Source organism: Colossoma macropomum, unplaced genomic scaffold (genome assembly GCF_904425465.1).
Source record: "Colossoma macropomum unplaced genomic scaffold, Colossoma_macropomum, whole genome shotgun sequence".
NCBI lineage: Eukaryota > Metazoa > Chordata > Actinopteri > Characiformes > Serrasalmidae > Colossoma > Colossoma macropomum.
This window is the reverse complement of record NW_023494784.1, coordinates 35857357-35881132: the sequence shown is the minus strand read 5'-3', so window position 1 is coordinate 35881132 and position 23776 is coordinate 35857357. Positions and strand designations below refer to the sequence as shown.

General features: G+C 37.2%; 1 protein-coding gene across 1 annotated transcript; it reads left to right on the top strand.

The window, feature by feature from the left end:
- Positions 1–1237: 1237 nt before the first annotated feature.
- On the top strand, positions 1238–21915 carry tmprss3a (transmembrane serine protease 3a). The gene is made up of 14 exons (XM_036574141.1): positions 1238–1333; positions 2125–2266; positions 2932–3196; positions 4115–4231; positions 6129–6242; positions 6512–6635; positions 8140–8268; positions 11478–11524; positions 13096–13261; positions 14723–14892; positions 15448–15543; positions 16367–16509; positions 19435–19587; positions 21792–21915. Exons 2-14 carry the CDS (start codon positions 2150–2152, stop codon positions 21834–21836), a joined length of 1686 nt encoding a protein of 561 aa, XP_036430034.1. The 5' UTR covers positions 1238–1333; positions 2125–2149; the 3' UTR covers positions 21837–21915.
- The last annotated feature ends 1861 nt before the right edge of the window (positions 21916–23776 follow it).

Here is a 23776-nt window from a genome sequence, read left to right as displayed (position 1 = left end):
CCTGTATGGAGAAAGTTGAATACAGCCCCATCTAAATAAGACATGACAGGAAGGCTTGGTGTAGACAGATATGTTAGCCACCCACAGGCTTCTCCTATGACTGCAGCTCAGGCAACACAGACAATCATTCACCTTACACAGGGCTGTAAATGATGAATTTAGTCTAATTTGGACAAAAGGTTTATCTAACCCATCTAAAATACACTACTGTGTCAGAGACCACCCTTCATTTATTTACATTCCAGTCAAAACATCTATTAAATACAAGTTATTCATTTTTCTATTCATATTTCTGAAGAGAAATATAAGATAATCCACTTGCATAAGGAAGGGGAAGGTGAAAGAAAAATGAAAAGGCAAGAATATCTAAAACAGGAGACAAATAAGAAAATATACAGAAAAAATGTGACTCAGAACAATGGACTGACCACCCCAGACCTCAACATCACTGAATGGCTTTGGGAATATTTGGATTGCAGAAAATTTAACCAACTTATAAGACTGAACTTTGGAGTCATGGAAAAATATTTGTGCAGGTTTTTTGGAAAAACTGAAAGCAAGCCTCCTAAAAAGAATGGAAGCTGTAATAAAGGCAGTGAATGGATACACTTAGTACTGAGATATTTGCTTCTGTGTAATTTCCTATTAAATAATTTTCTGCTTTTTTCCCTTACGCTGATAAATGAATAACTTACTTAAGGACTGTTTAACCTAGACATGAAATAAATGAAGGTTTACTGACTTTTACATCAAAAATGAACTAAAACTATAAAATTAGGATGAGTTAATTGACCATGTCAGTATAATTACAAAGTACATTATAGTTAATATAATGGCACAATCCATAGCCCTATGAGTTTACATCATCACTGATGATCTACTTCATCCCTTGTATCTTTTTCTCCATCATCCCTCCATCCTCCCATCTTAAATCCATTGTTAATTACTCCTCTGTCCTACCCTACCATCCCAAGCAGTCTGGAGCTGTCCAGCAAAAGCTGACGTTTTTCTGTCTGCCCATTTGCCCAATGCTCCAGTGCCTCTGAAAAGGTACGCAGGTCCACCTGTAACCCGATCATGTATCCAGGGAGACGCTGAGGTCACTTGATCTTCTCTTAGAGTGACACAACTTCTCAGTAAACCCCTGCTCAGGTATCCCTCTGTACCCAGACAGAGAGAGAGAGAGAGATAAAGAGAGAGAAAAAAAGAGAGAGAGATAAAGAGAGAGAAAAAGAGAGAGAGAGAGATGTCCAGTTATTTTGAAAGACATAGAGCCCATGGCACTTGTACACTTGTGGATAAACAAAGCATGAGGATACTATAACAACTCTGGGTAAGTAAGAGACACAATTTACTCTCAGTATGTTTGCTAGTTATAGATGCATTTACAATGTCAATACACAGGAACACGGTCAATCAAAAACTACTATAAAATGTTCAGTAAGTACTATGTAACTAATATGTAGTTATGTAGTTATAAGAATGTGGCACTGAAGTGTAGGTTAAAATTACACAGTCCTATCTTTTTTTTTAAGAAATGAGACCTCTAGGTAAGAAAGGAATACACTATATTCTCAGAAAGTACTGCTTTATAGTTACTGTTACTTGGTTAATTAACATGGAATTGGTGAATTAGTATTATGAATTGCTCATTAACTACTATGTAACTAATATATAGTTATGTAGTTATGAGCGTGCAGAACTGAAATGCAGGTTACAATTGGACTGTCCTATGGCTAATAATATAGATACAATATAGATACAATACAGAATAGCAGAATACACTGCTTTATAGCTACATGGTCAATTGACATGGGCATGGTCAATCAGTAATTACTATGAAGTATTTAGTCATGACTATGTAACTAATATATGATTACAAAAGTAGTAGATTAAAATTACACTGTCCTATGGCTTTTGTCTTAGTGCATGTAATATAACGACATTGCTTTTAATGTTTCAACTTCATAATGAAGCTAAAAAGGTAACAGATAAATAAGCAATGAAGAAAGCAAAAGTATACTACTCCATTCATTCGACTGGTACATCTTCACATCAGTCTTTTTTTTACCATGGATTTGTCCTGTCTAACTCATTCTTTTCATGTTCTCTCTTTAATCATAGCCATAATGACTGTGTGAAGGTGGTCATGTCTAACCCGGAAGAGCAGGAGGCTGCCGTGGGTGTAGCTACTGGAGCTGGGCTTCAGAATGGAGGTGTGGAGTCTCCGGCAGGTGAAGGAGAGACTGTAGCTGCACACATAGTGGTTAGTATGTGGTCAGGTGAGGACCTTTTCTCTCATGCTGGCTGAGCTATAGTGGGTTGGTATTCATTTAGTCCATAGTAAAAGGGCCAAACATCTAAAGCAGAGGTCACCAACCCTCCTCTTGGAGTACTTTCTTGCAGAGTTTAATACCAACCTGTATCTAACTTGTCCCTCCCTCCTTATCTTATACTAATGCATCTGATTCAGCAAATCAAGTACTTCTGAAGAAGTTGATTAGCTGGACCAGGTGTGGCAGATTGTGGTTGGAACTAGACTCGAATGGTGTTTTTCTCACAAAATAGGTTCCTCCCATTGTAAATCAAAGTGTGATTAGTTGATTGGCTGTCTCTACTTATTTTTCTGCAGAGAAAAAAAAATTGATTGGATGATTTTTCACTTGGTGTTTCAAGAATTAGCCCTTCCAATTAAAACTTAACAGTGAAAGAAAGAGTAGTAGAACAATGCTCACAGAGTTTAAATACAAGCATTAACTACAATTACACATTTGTATTGTTTACTTTCCAGAAATCATTAGGACTTCTCTGCAGTAATTGTATACCTGCAAGTGGCAGGAGTACCTGATAAACTGACAACTCAGTGTAATCAGCCATTTAAGGAAGAGGTCATTTCATCCTTTTCTATGAAAATGCAAATTCTCTCCACAGCCTGCAGGGACAGAACAGACAAGCCCTGAAAAGATAGAAGTGGTTTCTGTTGGAGATGAGGACCTTCCAGCCTCTGACACCCCATCCACTCTCAATGTCAGTGCCCTTGATACCCACAATGGCAGTCTGGCAGCTGAAAACAGTACCAATAAACTGGCCTCTGAGACCACAGAAAACACGGAGTGTCAGTCTGAAGCCCCCAACAATATCCAAGCACAGCCCTGTCCAGCAATGCCGGTAACTAAAGTCCAGCCTTTCCTATCAGGTAAGAGAAAACACAAAGAAAGAGTATTTTCAAGGACAATGGATTGGTACAAAACTAGAGTGTAACAATATTACAATAGTGTAACAATTTGACATTCTGAGATTCTAATATCTTACTTAATGAAATGAACTGAATTTAACCTTTGTGAACTCTGTGAGGGCAAAATGACCTGTTTAATGTGATGATCAGTGATAAATCTCAGTGTTACTGAGCTCTGCTAAAGCCTGAGTAGACTGATAAATTAATGTGATGATTAATTATAAATCTCAGGTTTACTGAGCTCAGTTAAAATGTGAGTAGACCGATAAATCAATGTGATCATCAGTTATGAATTGCAGTGATACTGAGCTCTGCTAAAGCCTGAGTAGACTGATAAAGCAATGTGATGATTAGTTATTGATCTCAGGTTTACTGAGCTCAGCTAAAATGTGAGTAGACTGATAAATCAATGTGATCAGTTATTAATGCTAAGCATTGGTGATTTCGCTGTGTAGCTGGTTCAAATCACTGAGGCAAGATAACATGTTGGCTTTGTACTGGAAGGCTGCAGATTCTGGTGTTATGTGGAAACCTTTAAAGTAGTAATGACTACAGCTGGATTTCATAAGAGCAGTTGTATTTTATTGTCAGTGTTGCATCACTATGAGTAAAGGCTGTTTATATCAGCTTAATTTTCTCACACGTCATTGGAAGCACATTACCTGATGAAGCCTGTCTCAAAATGTCATGAAAATAGGAACTGTATTAGCACTGAGCCTAACTAAAAATGTTTTTGAATGACCTACTACATGGTTGTATGACAAATGAACATACTTTTTTAAGCCACTCTTAAATTCTTAAAGGAGTGTAGTGCACACATGCACTACAAGCACAGATGTTTCATTCAATTTGTTTTGTCATCTGCTCTTCATCACTCAGATGATTTAGCAGAGGAGAAGACACTCCGAGGCCGTTTGTTTGCACGACGGATGGAGCTGTTAATTGGCGCATGTGCATTACTCATGGTTATCCTTGTGCTTGGCATTGGGCTGGGAGGTGAGTGGGTGACACACTGCCCATAATGTGCTATGGGCTAGAGTAGCCTCATGGTGGCACGTTGTGGCCCCAGCCAGCATGAATAATTAATCACCATGATTATATTGCAGAATGTGGGGCCCACCAGCCCAATACCGGGAGATGTCTTGAACTCCGGTTGCAGAGTCTGATTAAATTCTGTATAGTGTCAGATTCCTATACTGTCTGATTAGTGGTGTATGGATGTCAGTAAATAATACAATAACTTTCCTTCTATTAAATCATTGTGCATTTATTGCTTAACTGTGAAAAACTGACTTGTAGTTAGTAATTTAGGATTAGTAATGTAATGTATAGTTGTGATGTTGGCTCTAAACCGAGTTATGTCTTCAACACAGTCTTATTTTATGTAAAGCTGTGATAATGACTGGCTGAGTTGATATGTTTAACTAGCATCATCAGCATAACAAAGATACAGTATGTGAAAACTTGGGCATCCCTGGCCAAATTATTGATTTTTTTAAAAAAACTGAAGATAACCTTTGCAGCAACTTTTTAAAAAATACTTATTGTGGCATGTAAAAGCATGTGGACGCCCCACTTTCCTTCCAGCTCTGCAACATTCCTGGGCCATTTTCATGCCCAGCATGTTCAAAATCTACTCACATATCTTCAATGATGTTCGAGTCAGAGGACGGTTAGGTTCATTCCAAAAGCTTCAGCTTGTGTGTGTTGAAAGTATTCCATGGTGGATTTTGAGGTATGTTTGGGATCATTGTCCTGCTAATGAAGCCAGACTTCAGTTTATTGACTGATTATGTTGCATTTGTTTCCAGAATTTGCTGGTATTTAGTTGAATCCATTCCTTCATCTACCTGTGCAATGTTTCCTCTGCCAACAGCTGTCACATAACCTCAAAGCATAATAGATCCACCCCTATGCTTAACAACTAGCAAGGTGTCCTTTTCATCAAATGCTGTTCCTTTTTTCACCAAATATACCTTTGGTGATTGGGCTCCATTTTTACTTCATCATTCCACAGCATTTGTTACCAAAATGTCTCTGGCTTATCTAGATGTTGTTTTGTATACTTCAGATGCTGACTTTTGTGATGAGATCTCAGGTAAGGTTTGATGACTCTTCCGTGTGGATAATATTTGTGCAAGTGACACTGTGCAGTAGAATGGTGTACCACTACTCTTGTGTCAGCTAAGCCTTCCTGCAGGTCCTTTGCTGTCATATGGTGGTTTTGCTTTTACTTTCTGGCCAAAATATAAGCAGTTTTATTTGAGAGTTTTCTTGGTCTTCTAAATCTTGCCTTGACTTCCACAGTTCCCCCTAACTGTCTTTTTTTATGATGTTACAGACAGTGCAAGCCGAAAGTGCTTTGATATCTTTTTATAGCCTTCTCCTGCTTTGTAGGCATCAATTAATTTAATTTTCACATACTCAGTGAGCTGCTTAGAGGAACCCATGGTTGTTGAGTGTTTGCATAAGGTTTGAATAGTCAAAGAATTCATTACGTTCTGAAAATGTCATCAGTTTACAATTCCTGGTGACAATTATTGACCTTTCTAACCACTCCTGACAACTCAATTAAGTTCTGAGACTTTACCTCTGGAAAACTTCCAATGCAAACATTTGTACATGCCATGATTACTATTTAATTTTTTTCTATTGTTTTTTAAGTTAATCATGTAAAATGTAACTGTGTATTAACATTTGCAGAACAACATATTTTTTAGATACGCTGCACAGTTTGTGTTTACGTCTTTTCATTTAAAAAACCACGAAAATATGTAATTTGGCCAGGAGTGCCCAAACCTTTGCATAAAACAAATGATAGATTGATAGATAGATAGACAGACAGGCAGAGAGACATAAACCCATGCTTACACACCTGTTTGTCCTGTTGCAGTGGGTCTGAGCTGTATGGGGAAGTTCCAGTGTGGCTCATCTCACTGTATCAGTAGCTCTGCTCAGTGTGATGGACATGTGGACTGTGAGCACGGCGAGGATGAGCTTAGCTGTGGTGCGTGCAGTACGACCCTGTGTGAATACTGCAGCTGTGTTCATCACATCTGTTCATGCATGTTATTTGTCATGTCTGGCATTACACTGCATACCTCATGCTTTTTTTGTGATGTTTTTAGTTCACCTTGGTGCTTTTAAGAAATTTGACAAGCCTTTTCCGCATGATTAATGCATAAAACTGGTCAATGTGCACTCTTCTTGTGTAAGCCTAAAATGAATGCTCCACTGACCTTTTCATGCTGACAGGCCTTTCCTTGTTGTGTGTAGTGCGTGTGAGTGGGAAGAGTTCAGTTCTCCAGGTGCTGAGTGGGGGAGTGTGGAGCACAGTGTGTTCAGAGGACTGGGACCCTGAACTGGGTTTATCTGCCTGCAAACAGCTCGGATACTCTAGGTAAGGTTCTGAAGTGCTGTGTAGTTTGGGAGGAGGGTTTTCCTTGAGTTAGATTAATTACTTGCAAAGACTAGTTCAAAAGACTAGGTTTAGTGTTTTCTCTGTTCTAAAACACCTTCAACTCAGGAAAGGCTCACCGGTTAGCTGCTTTGTTGGATCACACATATTAGAGCAGGAAAATGCCAAAATGTGCATAACCACTGTATCAGGGTTAGGAACCATTCACTTTGTTAGAAACCACCACCTAAATAATATCTGGTCAACTATGGCCCTGTGGTCAGAAACCAATGGTGAATGGTGACTAACACAACAGAGCTACAGTCCACAGACTGAAATAATACACTGTAAAAAAAATGTGGTCAAGTCAACTTGAAAGTTTAAGTCAGTCTTGCGGATGGCTTTCTTTTTGTATTTTCTAAACTTAGTTTGGTCAAAAGTTGTCCTAATTTACATGTTAGTACTACCACTGAGTAAAGTCTATAAAATCCACTTTAAAGTCAGCTTACTCAGAAAAAACAGAGCGTATGTTTGTCTCCTTATTTGGCTGAAATTGCTGGTGGATTAGCCAGCAATTCCAGCAATTTCAACGGCCAAAAGTCTGAGAGGAGAAAACCTTCAGTGTGTATTGGGAGGTTGTAGTCTGTAGGCGGGAACTGGCAATAACTAAATTGGACTAAATTACAGTGCAGCCTATACAGTATATTGAGCTCATAAAGTAGCCAATGTTTAAACTTAAAAAAAGGAGGTAAAATGGTTACCTTGAAATTTTGAGCTTAATAAACTTCTAATAGTACGGTAACCGAACAATAATGTGTTTTACATTCTGTAAATCTCTTATTTGAGGTTCAATAAACTACAGGTTACTTACTTGTTAAGTTAAAACATTACATTTTTTTTTACAGTTAATCAGTGGAAGTACAACATAGGTGTTTCTAATACACTCTCAGAAATAAAGGTATGAAACTGTCACTGGGGGGTCCCCTCAAGGGTACATCTCAGTACCTTTACTGAGGAAAAGTTGTATTGACTCCACACACCCTGTCTCTCTCCAGGCTTTTTATTTTATTGATCTGTTTTAAAACATTAGGTTATGAAAAGGTACAAATATGAACTTTTCACCTGGGAAAAACTTATTTAAGGTGCACAATTGGACCCTAAAACCACTGTTGCACCTTTGAGGGAACATTTACACTGTTTGTACCTCGATGAACAAAAAATGTACCTGCACAGAACCTTTATTTCCAATAGTGTACAGTGAAGGGTGAGTGCATCTGTGCAGCTGTGAAATCCCCTGAATCAACGGGAAAGTATCACATTTAAAATGACTGATCATGTTTTTCCAGGATCAAGATTCCAGATGAGAAATATCACCCTGCTCTATCAGTGATGTGATATCTCTTCTGTTTTTCTTTAGCCGTTCCCCTTAGGAACAATATTTACCCAGGCAGGCTGTCATGCTGTGTCCTTTGACAAATTGTTTTTCTTCTTTCCCTGCCTCTTTCAGCTTTGTGCAGTCTGGTTCTCTCCCTCTCTCCAACATTGAACAAGACCTTCAGAGTAACCTAGTGTCAATCAACCTGAGCCAGCCAAGTCCGCTGCATGCCGTCAAGATACACAATGCAACCAGCCTGAGGTGTGGAACAGTATTACTTTGTACTCCTATGATATAGTTATAATGCCAATGATGATAAAGATGAGGATAGTTTAGTGCAGTAATGATCCAAGAAACAATTTGACAAGGATCATTGGAGTCAACAGGCAACATTACTATCATAGCAATTTCTGCCATGGATTTTCAAATACATTTACTGGTATACTTTACATAAAGGATTAATGTAAATATTTGAACTATTAATCAATAGCAAATATTTAATAAAAAAATAAATAAATAAATATTAATTATTTTATATATTAATATAATAATTCATATAAATAAAATAATTAATAATAATAATTAAAAATAATTCATTAATAATTTGACAATAGCTCATAGCTTATCTGCTCCTTAACAGTGTAATTGCTGCCTATTGTTTAAATAATTGCTGCTTATAGCTGCCAATAAGCTATTTACATTAGCTAGTCTTTATGTATTAATGTTGGTAATTATCTGTTTATTTATCCACCGATTCATTGTTACATTTTTCCTCCTCTGTGCAGCTCTATGTGGAACACAGTTCTTGGGCTTTGCTGGTCACTTTCACATATTCCACATATTTAGCTGTCTCATTAAACTCAGAGAAGTCTAGAGCATAAATAAATAACAAAATGCATCTGTTGTGCTCTACAGGCTTAACGTAGGTCTATATGACTTCTTTGAGAATGAGTGATGTATTTTTCTCCTGTGAAACTATATGCTATCATGAAATTATATATATATCTGCTGTAAACAAAAGTTAACTTACAAGTATACTTCTAGTCGCAGTTCTGTTCATAGCAAGTATAGAACCAGTACACTGATCATATGTAAAGTAGTAAACATACGTATACTTTTAATATATCATGACATGTAAGTAATGCACTTCAAGTACATTTTAAAATGTAGTAAAACATAAATAAAGAGAATAAGCACTTTACAACTATAATAAGGTCTGTGCTCTATTTGAGGAATGTTCCTCCTACACTCTGAAGTGCTAAGTGCTCTTTAGTATCTCTGGACTTACAACATTATTTCAACATCTAATTAAACCTGCAGCACTTTCTCTCTATGTAAACTTACCTTCAGAGCTATACAGTATTACACACACACACACACACACATTTCCATTTTTGACATTTGTCTGTTTTGACATAATTTGAAAATGCTTGATACCCTTTACATTGTGTGTAAATTTCATGATAGATGGACTAAAAGAAACAGCCCAAAACGACTTGTGAAAAATGTCTGGTTCCATTGACTTACATTAAAAGTAAAGTAGGTTTTTACCTTCTCCTGTAAAGTTACCATTTTGGAGATACAAGGTTTTCTTCAGACAACAGTGCTATGATATATATATACACACCACACTCAATTACAAACACATAAGTCTCCTCCAAATGATTGAAACAGCAGGCCAATTCTTTTTTGCTGTGCACTGAATACATTTGGCTCAAAATGTCAGCTCTTATTTTTCTGATATTTACATCTAGACATGTTAAACAACTTAAAACATGGCGCCTTTGGGGGCAGAACTCCCAATTTTTAGGTGAGCATAAATATAGAAATACATGGTCTTAAAGTAAAATAAAGTAAATAACACTTGATATTTGTTTACATGTACCTTGCTTACAGAACTGAATAAAGCCCACTGACATCACCAAATGTTTTATTCCTCTTTTGTGATGCTTTTCTGGGCTTTTACCTCCAGCAGCACTGCTGTGTCTGATCCACTCAGACCAGTGCAACACACACTAACACACAACCACCATGTGTTATTGCAGTGCTGAGAATGATCCACCACCCAAATAGTACCTGCTCTGTGAGGGTCCATGGGGGTCTTGACCACTGAAGAACAGGGTAAAAGTGGGCTAACAAAGTATGCAGAGAAACAGATGGACTACAGTCTGTAACTGTAGAACTACAAAGTGCACCTATATAGTAAGTGGAGCTGATAAAATGGACAATGAGCGTAGAAACAAGGAGGTGGTCATTATAATGTCATGCCTGATCAGTGTATGTTTTGGATTATGAGCAGATCCCTTCTTTCTCCACACTTTGGCCTTTCCATCACTTTGATAGAGATCAATCTTGGTCTATTCTTCAGTCCATAAAACACTGTTCCTGAACTATCTTTGCATTTCTTTGTGGATCCCAATCTGGCTTTTTGATTCTTACTGCTGATGAGCTGTTTGCATCTTGTGGTATGGCTTCTATATGTCTGCTTTTAAAGTTTTACTCAACCAGGGGATTGTGATACCTTCACTCCTGCCCTGTGGAGGTTGTTGGTGATATCACAACTCTCACAATGTTTTTGTCATCAGCTGCTGTTATTCTACTTGGCCGGCCTCTTCGATGTCTGGTTGTTAGTACACCAGTGCTGTCTTTCTTTTTCAGGATATTCTAAATTGTTTTACTGGCTATGGCAAATGCTTGTACAATGACTCCGATTGATTTTCCCTCCTTTCTCAGCTTCATAATGGTTTGCTTTTCTCCCTCAGACAGCTCTCTGGTCCTCATGTTGGTTTATACTTTTTAACAATACATACAGTCTTCACAGGAGAACCCCTGAGCTCAAACCATGAGTAGACATTCAGAGCTATGAATTATTTAAACAATCAATCTAACAGGGCTCACCTGGACAACAAGAAACACCTTTCAGTCACATGTTCCAGTATTTCTGCTCATTTGAAAAATGGGTGGGTTCAAACAAGGTGCCATGTTTTTTTATATATGTTTAACACATATAGATGTAAATATCAGGAAATAACTGAAATTCTGATCAATCTTCTCATACTCATGATTTGTGTGTACCAAAAACAGAAGAACTTGCCTTGTTGTTCCAATACTTTTGGAGGTGGGAGTATATACTACATGCACTCACAAACACATACACAAGCACACACAGAACCCCAAACACAGGAGGATTATGTGTCCTCTTTGTTCTGCAGCCAGCAGCTTAGCAGTAACAGTGGTCTCCTCTGCTGCTCCTTTGGAATTTCATTATTACAGTGTGTTTCTGTTTACACTCAAAATAGAAGGAGGAATTTTTAAATGTCGCACACAAATTGTTTTCTTATTTGTTTTCACAAACAAATAAGAGCATTGGTTCCACTGTGCAAACCATGAGAGCACTACAATTCCTGATGGCCTTATTCTGACAGTGTGGTAATGGCTGATAAATTAACCCTTTAATTTTCTCTCTCCAGTAAAACTGAATGCAGTTCAGGAGAAGTGATAACTCTGAAGTGTTTGGGTAAGAAAAATGAAAAAAATTCTCAATCTATTTATGAACATAATTTTTTTTATCTATAACTTTTCCAACATGTAAACAGTCACAGTCATTTCTGACTATGTATAGGACTAAACTACATATTGCTAACTATGTTTTCAAGTATATGACTTTGTTTTGAGAGCAAAAATTGTTTTGAAACATTGTAGTTATTGAAATGAATATCTTGTTCTATCTATCTATCTATCTATCTATCTATCTATCTATCTATCTATGTATCTATCTATCTATCTATGTATCTATCTATCTATCTATCTATATATATATATATATATATATGTATATATATATATATATATATATATATATATATATATATATATATATATATATATATATATATATCTCACAAGGTTCTAAGGAAACCCTTTAATTGGTATAGATCTTTTACATTATGTGGAGAATCTTTACATTTTAAAATGGTTCTAAACACTCAAATATCTTATTTACAAAAATGGTTCTTTAACCCCCTAAAATCCCAGGCTTATTACATACTAAGGCTTAGTATTCAGTAACTACAGGGACTTCAATGCAAACTGGTTGAGCTATTCTTAGATTATAGATGCATGTAATAAAACTTTGGGCCTGCTGGTGGGCCCTGGCCATTTAAGGGTTTAAAACAGTGGTTTGCAACCCTGTTCCTAGAGGATGCCCTGCACAGTTTAGTGGTTTTCCTCCTCCCAACACACCTATTTCAACTTATCAGCTCATTAACAAGCCTGTCATGACCTCAGGTAGGTGTATTGGGAGCAAGGACAACACTAGAATGTGCAGGGTAGGGTTCTCCAGGACCAGAGTTAGGAACCAGTGTTTTAAAGAATCAACCAAACTTTACAGAACATCTCTCCAAAAAGCCCATTTTGGATGCTTTCTTTAAACTGTTTACTGATGTTAATAGCCTAGAAATTATTATTCTGTCCGATTCATAACATAATGAGTCTTACAGCATTGTTTACAGTAAACTGCAGTATGTGGGAAATACTGGTGTTTCTTTTGAAATCAAACATACTAATAGGAAGTATATCACCCCCTTTTGCTGCACTCTACACTCTACACTTTACACTAGATGTTGGAACACTACTGTGAGGATTTGATTGCATTCAACCACAAGAACCCTAGTGAGGTCAGGTACTGATGTTGGATGATCAGTTCTGGATCACTCTAACTCATCCCAAAGGTATTGGATGGGGCCCCATTCAGCCAGAGAACACAGTTCCACTGCTCCACAGCCCAATGCTGGGGGGTTTTATACCCCTCTAGCTGATGCTTGTCTGTTCATGGTGACCTTAGGCTCACATTTGGCTGCTACAGAGCGTCCCATTCTGTTGACAATGCTGTTCTATGGAAATTTTACAAGCTGTCTGTGCACAATTAAACGCTCAGCAATGGGTGCAACTGTGGAAAGTGGAATTCTCTAATTAGAAGGGCTGTCTGGATACTTTTGGACGTACCATGTATAGTACAACATTCCTTGTCATGCCCTCTCACCAGTCTGAACATTATCTCTCCTTCTAATATTGTTTGTATGTGTGTAGATTGTGGCTCCAGGCCTCAGTTCAGCACACGTATCGTTGGGGGTAACTTGTCTCGAGAAGGCCAGTTTCCCTGGCAGGTGAGCTTGCACTTCCAGAGTGAACACTTGTGTGGAGGATCTATTGTAGCACCACGCTGGATACTAACCGCTGCCCACTGTGTTTATGGGTGAGTGCACTCACATACATACACACAAATCAATCAATTTAAGATAAACTGAACTTAAGTTAACTAAGTAATCAAAAATGACTGTAGGTTCATAAATACAGTAATTTAAAAAATCTTCTTTAAAATGTATCAGCATTACAGCTTATATTCTAGAAGTGAATGAAGTGCCATGGACCTGTGGCCGAACCTGACACACAAATTCAAATAAACAGATGCCATGCACCTCTGCATACGATATCTGTCCTGACTAAGATTATTTACAGCTCAGTTGGTGGAAGACCCTTTTCTCATATAGCTAATAAGCTCTGGAAAAGCATCCCGGAGAATGTTAGGAATGCAAGCTCAATACGTGTTTTTAAATCCAAATTAAAGTCACACTTTATTTAGATGGTCCAATATAGATGATCTACAGATACTTAAATCATTAATACACTTTCTGGTGATGTTCAGTTGATTATCAACAACATTATGGTTAGGGTTAGGTTTAGGAGTAGATGTAGGTTTTGCCTTGAGGTTAAGTTTAGGTTTAGAGATAGATTTAATAAACTCTTTCACACTGAACTTGACATTCAGTTGCATTTAATGGATATTTAGTTGAACGTTACTTAAAGATATACTGAGCGTTTACAAAGCATCTACAGTGGACCATCCAAATAAAGTGTTACCAAAATTAAAATTATATTTGTTTAGGTACTGTGAAAAAGTCAGAGACCATCATTTATTTAATTTCCAGTTAAAATCGTGACAAAAACAAGTTATTCATTTTTCAAGAGATATTTCAAGAGATAGTCCATTAGCTTAAGGAAGGGAGAAGTCAATGGATAATAAATTAAAAAGAAAATGGAAAATTATCATTATAACAAAAATGTTCAAAAAATGATCATTATTAATTGTTATAACTAAATAGATTGTAATATTATTAGTATTACTAATAGATAACAGAGGAAATGGAACTGCTAACAATCATGCAGCCATTGGTCTTGCCACCAAAACTGTCACCATCAGAATAATACTTAAAGTTTTCATCTTTGAGAGAGAGGAGAAAATCAAGCTCCACTCTCATTTCAGATCTGAAACAAATTCACAGGTGTTTCTGTCCATCCTTCCACTGTGAGAAGCCAACTCAACACTGTGAGTCTAAAAGGATGTGTAGCTGTTAAGAAGCTTCACTGAGAAGTGGAAATACAAAAGGTTTCTGCTTTTTTCTGGCTGTTGAAAAATAAATAACTTGTACTTAATAGTCGTCTTGACTAGAAATAAAATGAATGAAGGGTGGTCTCCGACTTCTGCACAACACTGTATGCCTAGAGTATTGTTTGAAATTGTGCGGCTCTTTTATTTAGACCATTGTGTTTTATCTTTCCAATCTTTCACTTATACTACATAAAGCACTTTAATATTTTGTCATTAAATGTTTTTTTTTTTCTATAAATAAATATTATTATTATTGTTTTTTTTTAGCTTTGCCTTCCCCCAGCTGTGGACGGTTCTTGTTGGACTTACAGAGCAGCCGGTCAGCAGGGCCAAGTATCTCTCCGTGGAGAAGATCATTTATCATGCCCGGTACCGGCCTAAAGGCCTGGACTATGATATTGCTTTGCTGAAACTGGTGGAGCCTCTTACCTTCAATGGTAATGCTTCCCTATTCTCCATTTAAAGATACATACAGAAATCAAATTCACCCAGTTTGCCAACTGCATACAAAATATAGCCTGTTCTTTTCTGTAGAAATGGGAAAATGCATGGACAAAATTCAGGTTTCAAGATTGCTACAACTGTTTTGGCACTGCAACATACATTTGTCCTTTGTACTCTGTGCGGATCTGTTTCAGTGTAGTGCAGTTAGCTGAGTGGCCTGTGCAGAACTAGTCAATGTCTTTGTGCTTCTACTGCTTGGAGCTGTTTTCCATATCCATTAAGGTGTATCTTTATCCAATATCTGTTTGAAGGCTTTAAATGCCAAACTGCTGTTGCCACTGTTTCTTTGAAACATACATGGAGGGAGGAACTGTTGTAGTTCTGTGTTTGTTTGTTTTGTGTAATAGTTTTGCAAACTGATTTCATTTTGTAGCAGCGCCTTCTATGTGTAATAAGACTTTGGGCCGCCAGCAGGCCCGTGGCTTATTAAGGGGTTAAAAGTGAAATTGTTGACAGTCTCAGCTCCTTCTCTGACCTCTCTTCTTCAGGCTACGTTGAGCCCATCTGTTTGCCTAACTTCGGAGAGGAATTTGAGGATGGGAAGATGTGCTGGATCTCAGGCTGGGGGGCCACTGAGGATGGGGGTGAGTCTGGAAACAATAATCACATGGTTTAGTATCATCCTACCTTGCCTTGCCCTGGTCTTTGCTTGTTTTTTCATCTTGTTTACCTTCACTTGTGCCTCTGGCCATGTGCTTTTGTTTTTGTTTTGGTTTCCCTGCTCCTCCCTTGCTTCACCCTTTTGTTGTGCCCTTCCCCTGTGTCTGGTCTGTAGTCCCACGCTGTAATCAGGGAAAACAACAAAGACAGAAACTGTACACTAAGAAAACTGAGAAGCTGCAAAAACAAAGAAGCTAATAGAGCAAACAGGGCTACAAGGAACAAACCCTGTCAAGCCAAAGGCAAGACAAAGACGGAGGGAAAATACTGGGGAAAAATAAACAAGAAACACCTGGGAACAACAACAGGGCGGGCTACAGACCAGACACAGGCGAGGGGTGGAGTAGGGGAGGAGCAGGAAAACCAAACCAAAAACTAAAATACATATCTAGAAAATATGCTGTTATAGCTATAAAGACACACTTGTGTAATTACATGAGTAAAAACTGAAGTTGACATGCAGCTTCAGTTTTTACTCATGTAATAATAAAAACAATGAAGTATTCACACCTTAGCTGTACTACTGTAATCCATCTGTAACAGTGAAGAGATTGTAGGTCAACGATATGTAGACCTACATGTTAATGAGCATATTGAAAAACTGGTTTGTACTGCAGGCTGTGCTGTGCTGCACAGCACTCCTTTGCATTTCCACTGTCACATTAATCAGAGTCAGAGTAGAAGTTCTGGATCTGATTGTTCCTTAATCTAAACCCATAATGCCATGCACTGTGTGCTGTGTCCCAGGAGAAGCCAGTGTGTCTCTGCACTCTGCGAGGGTGCCACTTATCTCCGCCAAAGCCTGCAGCCAGCCTGAAGTCTATCAGGGCTACATCTCCCCCGGCATGATCTGCGCTGGATACCTGGAGGGAGGAACAGACTCCTGCCAGGTAACATAAGATCATCAGATCATCACTTATTTTAAAAAGTAGCATTTTAGCCCCGCCCATTCACACTAAATTTATAAGGAGTTTTTCAGCCTGGACTACTTTTTTAATGAGGTAAAATACAGGAAGCCAATAAGAAGTCAGTCTTATCAGTTGGAAGATGGTCATGTAAAAATTTATTCTGACTGTTTTTGGTTCATAATACTACAACCCCAATTCCAAAAAAGTTGGGATGCTGTGTAAAATGTAAATAAATGTAAATAAAAACAGAATGCAATGATCTGCAAATCTCATAGAACCATATTTTATTCACAATAGATCATAAAACGCATATCAGATGTTGAAAGTGAGACATTTTTCCATTTCATGAAAAACATTAACTCATTTAGAACTTGATGGCAGCAACGCATCTCAAAAAAGTTGGGACAAGGCCATGTCTACCATTGTGTAGCATCCCCTCTTCTTTTAACAACAATCTGTAAACATCTAGGAAGTGAGGAGACCAGTTGCTTGATATTTCGTTTCATGATTTGCCAAATGTTCTATTGGTGAAAGATCTGGACTGCAGGCCAGTTCAGCACTTGGGCTCTTCTTCTGCGAAGCCATGCTGTTGTGATGGATGCAGTATGTGGTCTAGCATTATCTTGCTGAATTATGCAAGGCCTTCCCTGAAAGAGACGCTGCCTGGACGGGAGCATATGTTGCCGAAACCTGTATGTTTCTTTCAGCATTAATGATGCCTTCACAGATGTGCAAGACACCCATGCCATGTGCACTAATGCTCCCCCTTATCATCGTAAATGCTGGCTTTTGAACTGTGTGCTAATAACAAGCTGAGAGGTCTTTAGCCCAGAGGACACATTGTCTATTATTTCCAAAAAGAATTTAAAATTTTGATTCATTGGTCCACAGGAAACTTTTCCACTTTACCTCAGTCCATTTTAAATAAGCTTGGGCCCAGAGAAGTTGGTAGCGTTTCTGGATCCTGTTTACATGTGGTTTCTTCTTTACATGATATAGTTTTAACTTGTGTTTGTGGATTGCACGGCAAACTGTTTTCACAGACAATGATTTCTGGAAGTGTTTCTGAGCCCATGCAGTGATTTCTAGTACAGAATTACACCTGTTTTCAATGCAGTGCCGTCTGAGGGCCCAAAGATCACAAGCATCCAAAATTGACCATCATCCTTGTCCCTTGCTTACAGGGATTTCTCCAGATTCTCTGAATTTTTTGATGATATTATGTACTGTAGATGGTGGGATATCCAAAGTCTTTGCAATTTAGCGTTGAGGAACATTTTTCTGAAATTGTTCCACAATTTTTAGTGCAGTTTTTCGCAGATTGGTGAACCTCTGCCCATCTTTGCTTCTGAGAGACTCTGAAATGCTCTTTTTATGCCCAGTCATGTGAGATAGTCGCTCCTCCAGCTGTTTTTTTATTAGTACCACTGACTTTTCCAGCTTTTTGTTGCCTCTGTCCCAACTTTTTTGAGATGTGTTGCTGGCATCAAGTTAATTTTTTTCATGAAATGGTAAAATGTCTCACTTTCAACATCTGATATGTGTTCTATGTTCTATTGTGAATAAAATATGGGTCTATGAGATTTATTCTGTTTTTATTTACATTTATTTACATATTACACAGCGCCGCAACTTTTTTGGAATTGGGGTTGTACACAAATGTTATAAGTAGGCCTGATAGAAAAAAAAACGAATACTGAAAAGGAAAAAGTTTGTCTATTTTTTAATAATCCTGTTTTTCATGTCTGCAGCTATACAGGTCTTAATATAAACCGCTCATTAAAATAACATATAATAGCTAGAATAGCTTAGTAGTTTTACTTTTGATACATAAGTATATTGAAATGCAAGTACCTTTGTACTTTAAATCAAGCAGAAAAATTTACAGAGGACTTTTAGTGTTACATTTTACATGGGTTTCTTCATGTTTTGGGTTTAATCACCTGAGACACATTTTTTTTTTTTAATTTTTGGTTTCAATGATTTTTGTTTGGTCAATTTTGGTTGTGATTTTTTTTTTCAAATTGAAGTTGAAAGATTCAGATTTATCATGAGTTTAATTTTTAGATTAAAAAAAACTTCAAAAAATGCTGTCCCACGTTTTCATGTCACTAAAACACAAACAGTTTTAGTCCATAGGCAGAGCCTTAATATAGCCACATCCCTGCATTTTAGAGCAGGAAGTGAGACTACATTCCTGTTCCTCATGACCACATTGTGAGAAGTCAGTCTGAAGTAATTGTGTCCCAAAACAATTTTTTTGATTGTGATTGACTGATTTTTTCATGTTATGTGTGAAAAGTATTCAAAGCTGTGTTTGCCAGTCATGGACTGGTTGCAATTTCGAGTTATGCTCAAAAACAGCTAAAGTTGCCACTACTGAAACAGTCAATCATGTTTATTTTATTTTATTTTTTTTGGTATGGAGATTCTCCATAGAAAGGAAAATGTAGAATGTAATCCAGGACAAGTCTTAATCCCCACCTGGGAAACCAACCCTGTATGTTGGTAGACACCTGTTCATCACCTGCACAGTGTTTCATCTAAAATGATGGGTATTAATAGGGAGTTGGTCCTCCTTGCCTGCAGCAACAGCCTCTACTGGGAAGACTAAATATTGGAAACTAAGAGCATTTCATTTACTGCTAAAGAGCATCCTATTCTATTGACTTCCTGTGGAGATTATACAACACTCTGTGTGCAACTGAACACCTGTGTCAGCAGTGGATGCACTTCAGAAAACTTGTGCTTAACTACTAATATGTATATACAAATATATTGTTTTAATATTTATGACAATCACTATTACATTATCGTTACATTAAACAATAAGACAGCATTTAAAAACTGTATTGCAGAAAGGGGATTTTTGTTTACCAAGTTGGTTCCCTGCAAAATTCTTCACAGGGGGACAGTGGTGGTCCACTGGCCTGTGAGGACTCCTCTGTGTGGAAGCTGGTGGGGGCCACGAGTTGGGGTCAAGGCTGTGCTGAGAGAAACAAACCTGGAGTCTACACACGCATCACACAGGCCCTCACCTGGATACACCAGCAAATGGAGGTGAGCGAATAAATAACAGCGTGAAAGTAAAGGCGAAAGGAAAGTTAACTTGGCAAAGATTCTGCAGCTTTGAGTGAGAACAAGAAGCCAGTGAGATGACGGGAGACATGAGGTTGGAGTGCTTTCAGAATGAAGCTGCTTAGAACAGTCACTGCCCCCTGGTGGTTTAAAACACAATAAAACAGACTAGTTTTGAATTTAATATTATTTTATGTTTTTGAGGAGCTGATATTTGCAAATTCAGTGCCATCACAAATATTTGGACAGTACAAAAAGTCGTATTGGCTCTGCATTCCAACACATTGGATTGAAATGAAAAATTATTATGAAATTAAAGTTCATGGAACTGACATAGGTTTATACAGGTTATACAGATTGAACTTATACACGTTGCATAAGGTTTGTATACCCTACTGTGTAGAAGTCAGCGACCACATTTTCGTTTGTTTAATTGTCCTATTAAAAAGGCCATCAATTACAAACTATCCTGTTTTTTTAACCTTTAATTAGTAACTCATTAAGAACATATTCTTATTTTAAAAGTATGGCAAGCAGCAGTAACCGCTAGAGGAAAAGGGAGATACAAAACAGGGACAAAATAATAACAGGAAAGCAAAAAACCCAATAAGACAAGAAAAAAAAAGAAAAAAAAAAGTAAATGGGAGCTGATGACATTAAATGACAAACCCCACCAAAAATTAGCGCAGCTGCAGCAGCCACATGAAGGGCTTGAAATAGTCATTTAACAGAAAAAGGTGCATGTATCAACAAAAACATCCTTTATATAATTCTTAAAATTAGAACTTGAGATAAATGGTTCTAAATTTCATGTTTTTCATGTGTTTTTGTAGTGTGTTCCAATCGTATGCAGCTGCAGACTGAAATGAATAATGAGCATCTGGCCTAGAAAAGTCTATTGTGTATTGCTAGGAGTGTGTAAAGAAGGTCAATTAACCTGATAGTAAAGAGAGCAGTGGTGTGTTCTAAAAGGGGCATTATAGCAAAGCAGATAGCAGAATCATGAAGAAAATCCGGCTTCTGAAGTGCTCCCTTGCATGCCGGTCTGTAAACTCCATCACCACGATCAAGCGGAGGAAGAATAGTCATTTGAACCGGAGTAATTTTGCCAGCATGAGTGAAAGAGGAACGTTTTTATATAAATAAAAAGTTTGGCCTTAACCCTTGATTGTAGCTTGGCAATATGGCTAGAGAATGATAAAGAACTGTCTAACCACATGTCTAGATTTTTATACGTTGTAACCTGTTCCAGGATGGTTACCTCATTTAGTGAATTTAAAAGTAGGGGCAGTTGTGATATCTTTCTGACCAAACCAAGTGATCTCGGTCTTCAAAATGTTTAAAGACAGTTTAAGGTTGCGAAAGGCATTGAACTTGAGGAAGACAGGAAGATAGGAAGATAAAGGTTGACAGCACAGATTCCAGGGAAGCACCAGTAACTATAGGACAGTATCATCAGCATATAAATGAATGAAAGCATCACCAGCATTAATATACATAGAAAACAATGTAGGACCTAGTATTGACCCTGGCGGGACACCTTTAGTAACTGGACAGGGGAGAGAAAAAACATTTTCTAACTTTACATGCTATTACCTTAGAGAAAGTAAACCAAGCTAAAGAATGATCCATGAACCCTATGCTACCCTATTTATTAAGAGGGAATGAACAGAAATAACAGAATCAAAGGCTTTAGCCAGGTCAGCAAATATTCCAGCACATTATTGCTTCACATCCAAAGCAAAAACTTTTAAAAAAGCAGTAACACTATCATCTTTGACAGACAGGAGAAAATCAAGCTCTACTTTTGCTTCAGATCTGAAAAGTCTGTGGACTTAGAAGTCAAATTTGTAATTGGGATTATTTGGCTCATCAGTAGCAGAAAACTAAAAGCAACTCTCTTGAAAACAAACCAAGTTGTTTAAAGACAAAATATAGACACACTTAATTTATATTTAAAATTTATATTTAGCTGTTGCAGCTTTTGTGTAATTTTCTGTTGAATATGTGTTCTGCTTTTGTTTCTCAGACCCTGAAAAATAGAATAACTTATTGGCCATTTTGACTGGAAACTTAATGAATGAAAAGATGGTCTCTGACTTTTGCTTTGTCCCTTAATTTCAAAGGACGAGTTATTTTTATTATCAGTTGCAGTATTATAACTTGTTTAATGTCTTCCCCTGCAGAGAGAAGAAACACTGAACCCCTCTCCAGTCAGCTCAGACAACTGAGACTGTGTGGAACAAGGAGGCTGTGTATTTGCCATTCAAACAATGCTTCCACGAGTCCACTGGACCGCTTTCATTCTGAATGGACCAGTTAGTGAGTGTGTTACTGTAGAACCATGGACAGATTTGACTGTAGTCACTTATGCACCAAATGTCCAAAAGTATCCAGAGAGTCTTCTATTTAGTGAATCTGAAACTTATGCTCTTGAGATGATCTCCTGCCAAAAAACCTGGATCAGGCTATATAGAAACTTGCAGGCTTCCCCTAATTGGCCTCACAGCCTGGTTCGGCCTGGTCTTAAAGGAGACGGTAGCACTTTACTTGCACCCTCCTGCAGATCAGCAAGACAGCATGACATCTGCCATGACATGGTAACGGCATGGTTATGTCAATGTTATGTTACAGGTTTCAGGAAAAGTGTTATCATAGTGATTCATGTTGGGGGTGACACTCCACAACTTCATCACATCTTAACAGTACCACACAGAAGTGTAGGGAAATCTTTAGATCTTCATCACATGTGAGTAGACATGCAGGTGAAGGATTTCTTCAGGAGCTTCCAGAAACCATTATTTCTTTTCAGATCTTGCTGTCTAGAACTCAGCCAAACATTATTACTACTGCTGCCTTTATGTTAAACCATACATCCATCAGCTTAATGCATAGAGATGCACAAATATATTTGGTATATATCAGCAGATATTTTGGTACCACTTTAAAATAAGACTACCCTTAAAATGGTTTAAAATTAGTTTATTAATGGATATTTATTAGATCCTTAAAATCCTTAGAACTTTAAAATCATTAATAAGCATTTATAACACATAAATAAAAAGGGTAAAAATGACCTCTCGTTTGCCTAACAGTGAACCCTCGTTCATTTATACTGTCAAACTGATCTTGCTGTCTTCATCAGTTAGCCCGTCAGCTTAATCACATATTCATATTCATCAGATATAACAGCTCACTTTTGCCCTTTTATTAATGTGTTATAACTGCTTATTAATGATTCATGAAGTGTTTATAACCCAATTAATACCCATTAACAAACTTTTTAAACCATTTATAAACTCTTTTCTAATCCAGGTGGATCTAGACTCAGTTTCTACATTTTGTAAACATGTATGTATTAACAGTGAATTTCAGTGCATTTCAGTGAATATGTAAACGAAAAATTCTGGAAATCAGCCCACAGATTCCATATCGGTGCATCACTAATACTTTATCTGAACAAAAAGTCTACAAAGAAATGAGGACAGTAATTGAGATGGATTTTTCTTGACATTTTGTTCCTTTGCAAAACTTTTAAACGCTTGTCTTCACTGATCTTAAAGAAAAGAAAGCATTTTAGCATTTTTTCTGTACTTTTTATTCATTAGAAAAACATCTTTAATCTAATACACAGACTGCCATTATTTAGAATGGGCTGCCAACCATAGAAAACAGTGTGACAAGATTGAAACGTCATGCTTGTGTCTTTTTAACAGAAAGATATTTCAAACAAAACTACATTTGAATAGGTACAAGACAGTAATAAGAGTTGTGGTAGAAGTGGAAGACCCATTCTAAGCAAGTGTTTTAACTTTGTAAACTGCTACAAATCAGAAATTGTATAGTCACTCCATGTAAATAAATAAGAAGGTGTGAATTTCACATTTTGTTCTGTGATTCTGTAGTGTGGAATATTCTTCCCTTTAAGAAGAAATAAGATTTTTTGCTAAGAAATCTATAAAATCAGAAGTGGAGAAAAGAAACCGTATATTTATTACATTCTCTTTCCTGCAATAGGTTTACTTTTCTTACCTTTGCTTCAATAAAAATGTTTAAGAGGTAAAAGCAAGTAATAGTTTTTGCCAATGATGGTAATTTCATAAAAAAATTAACATTTTAAAAGTTTGTGGCATTTGATGCCATCTTTATTTGCAAAACACATTTTTATATA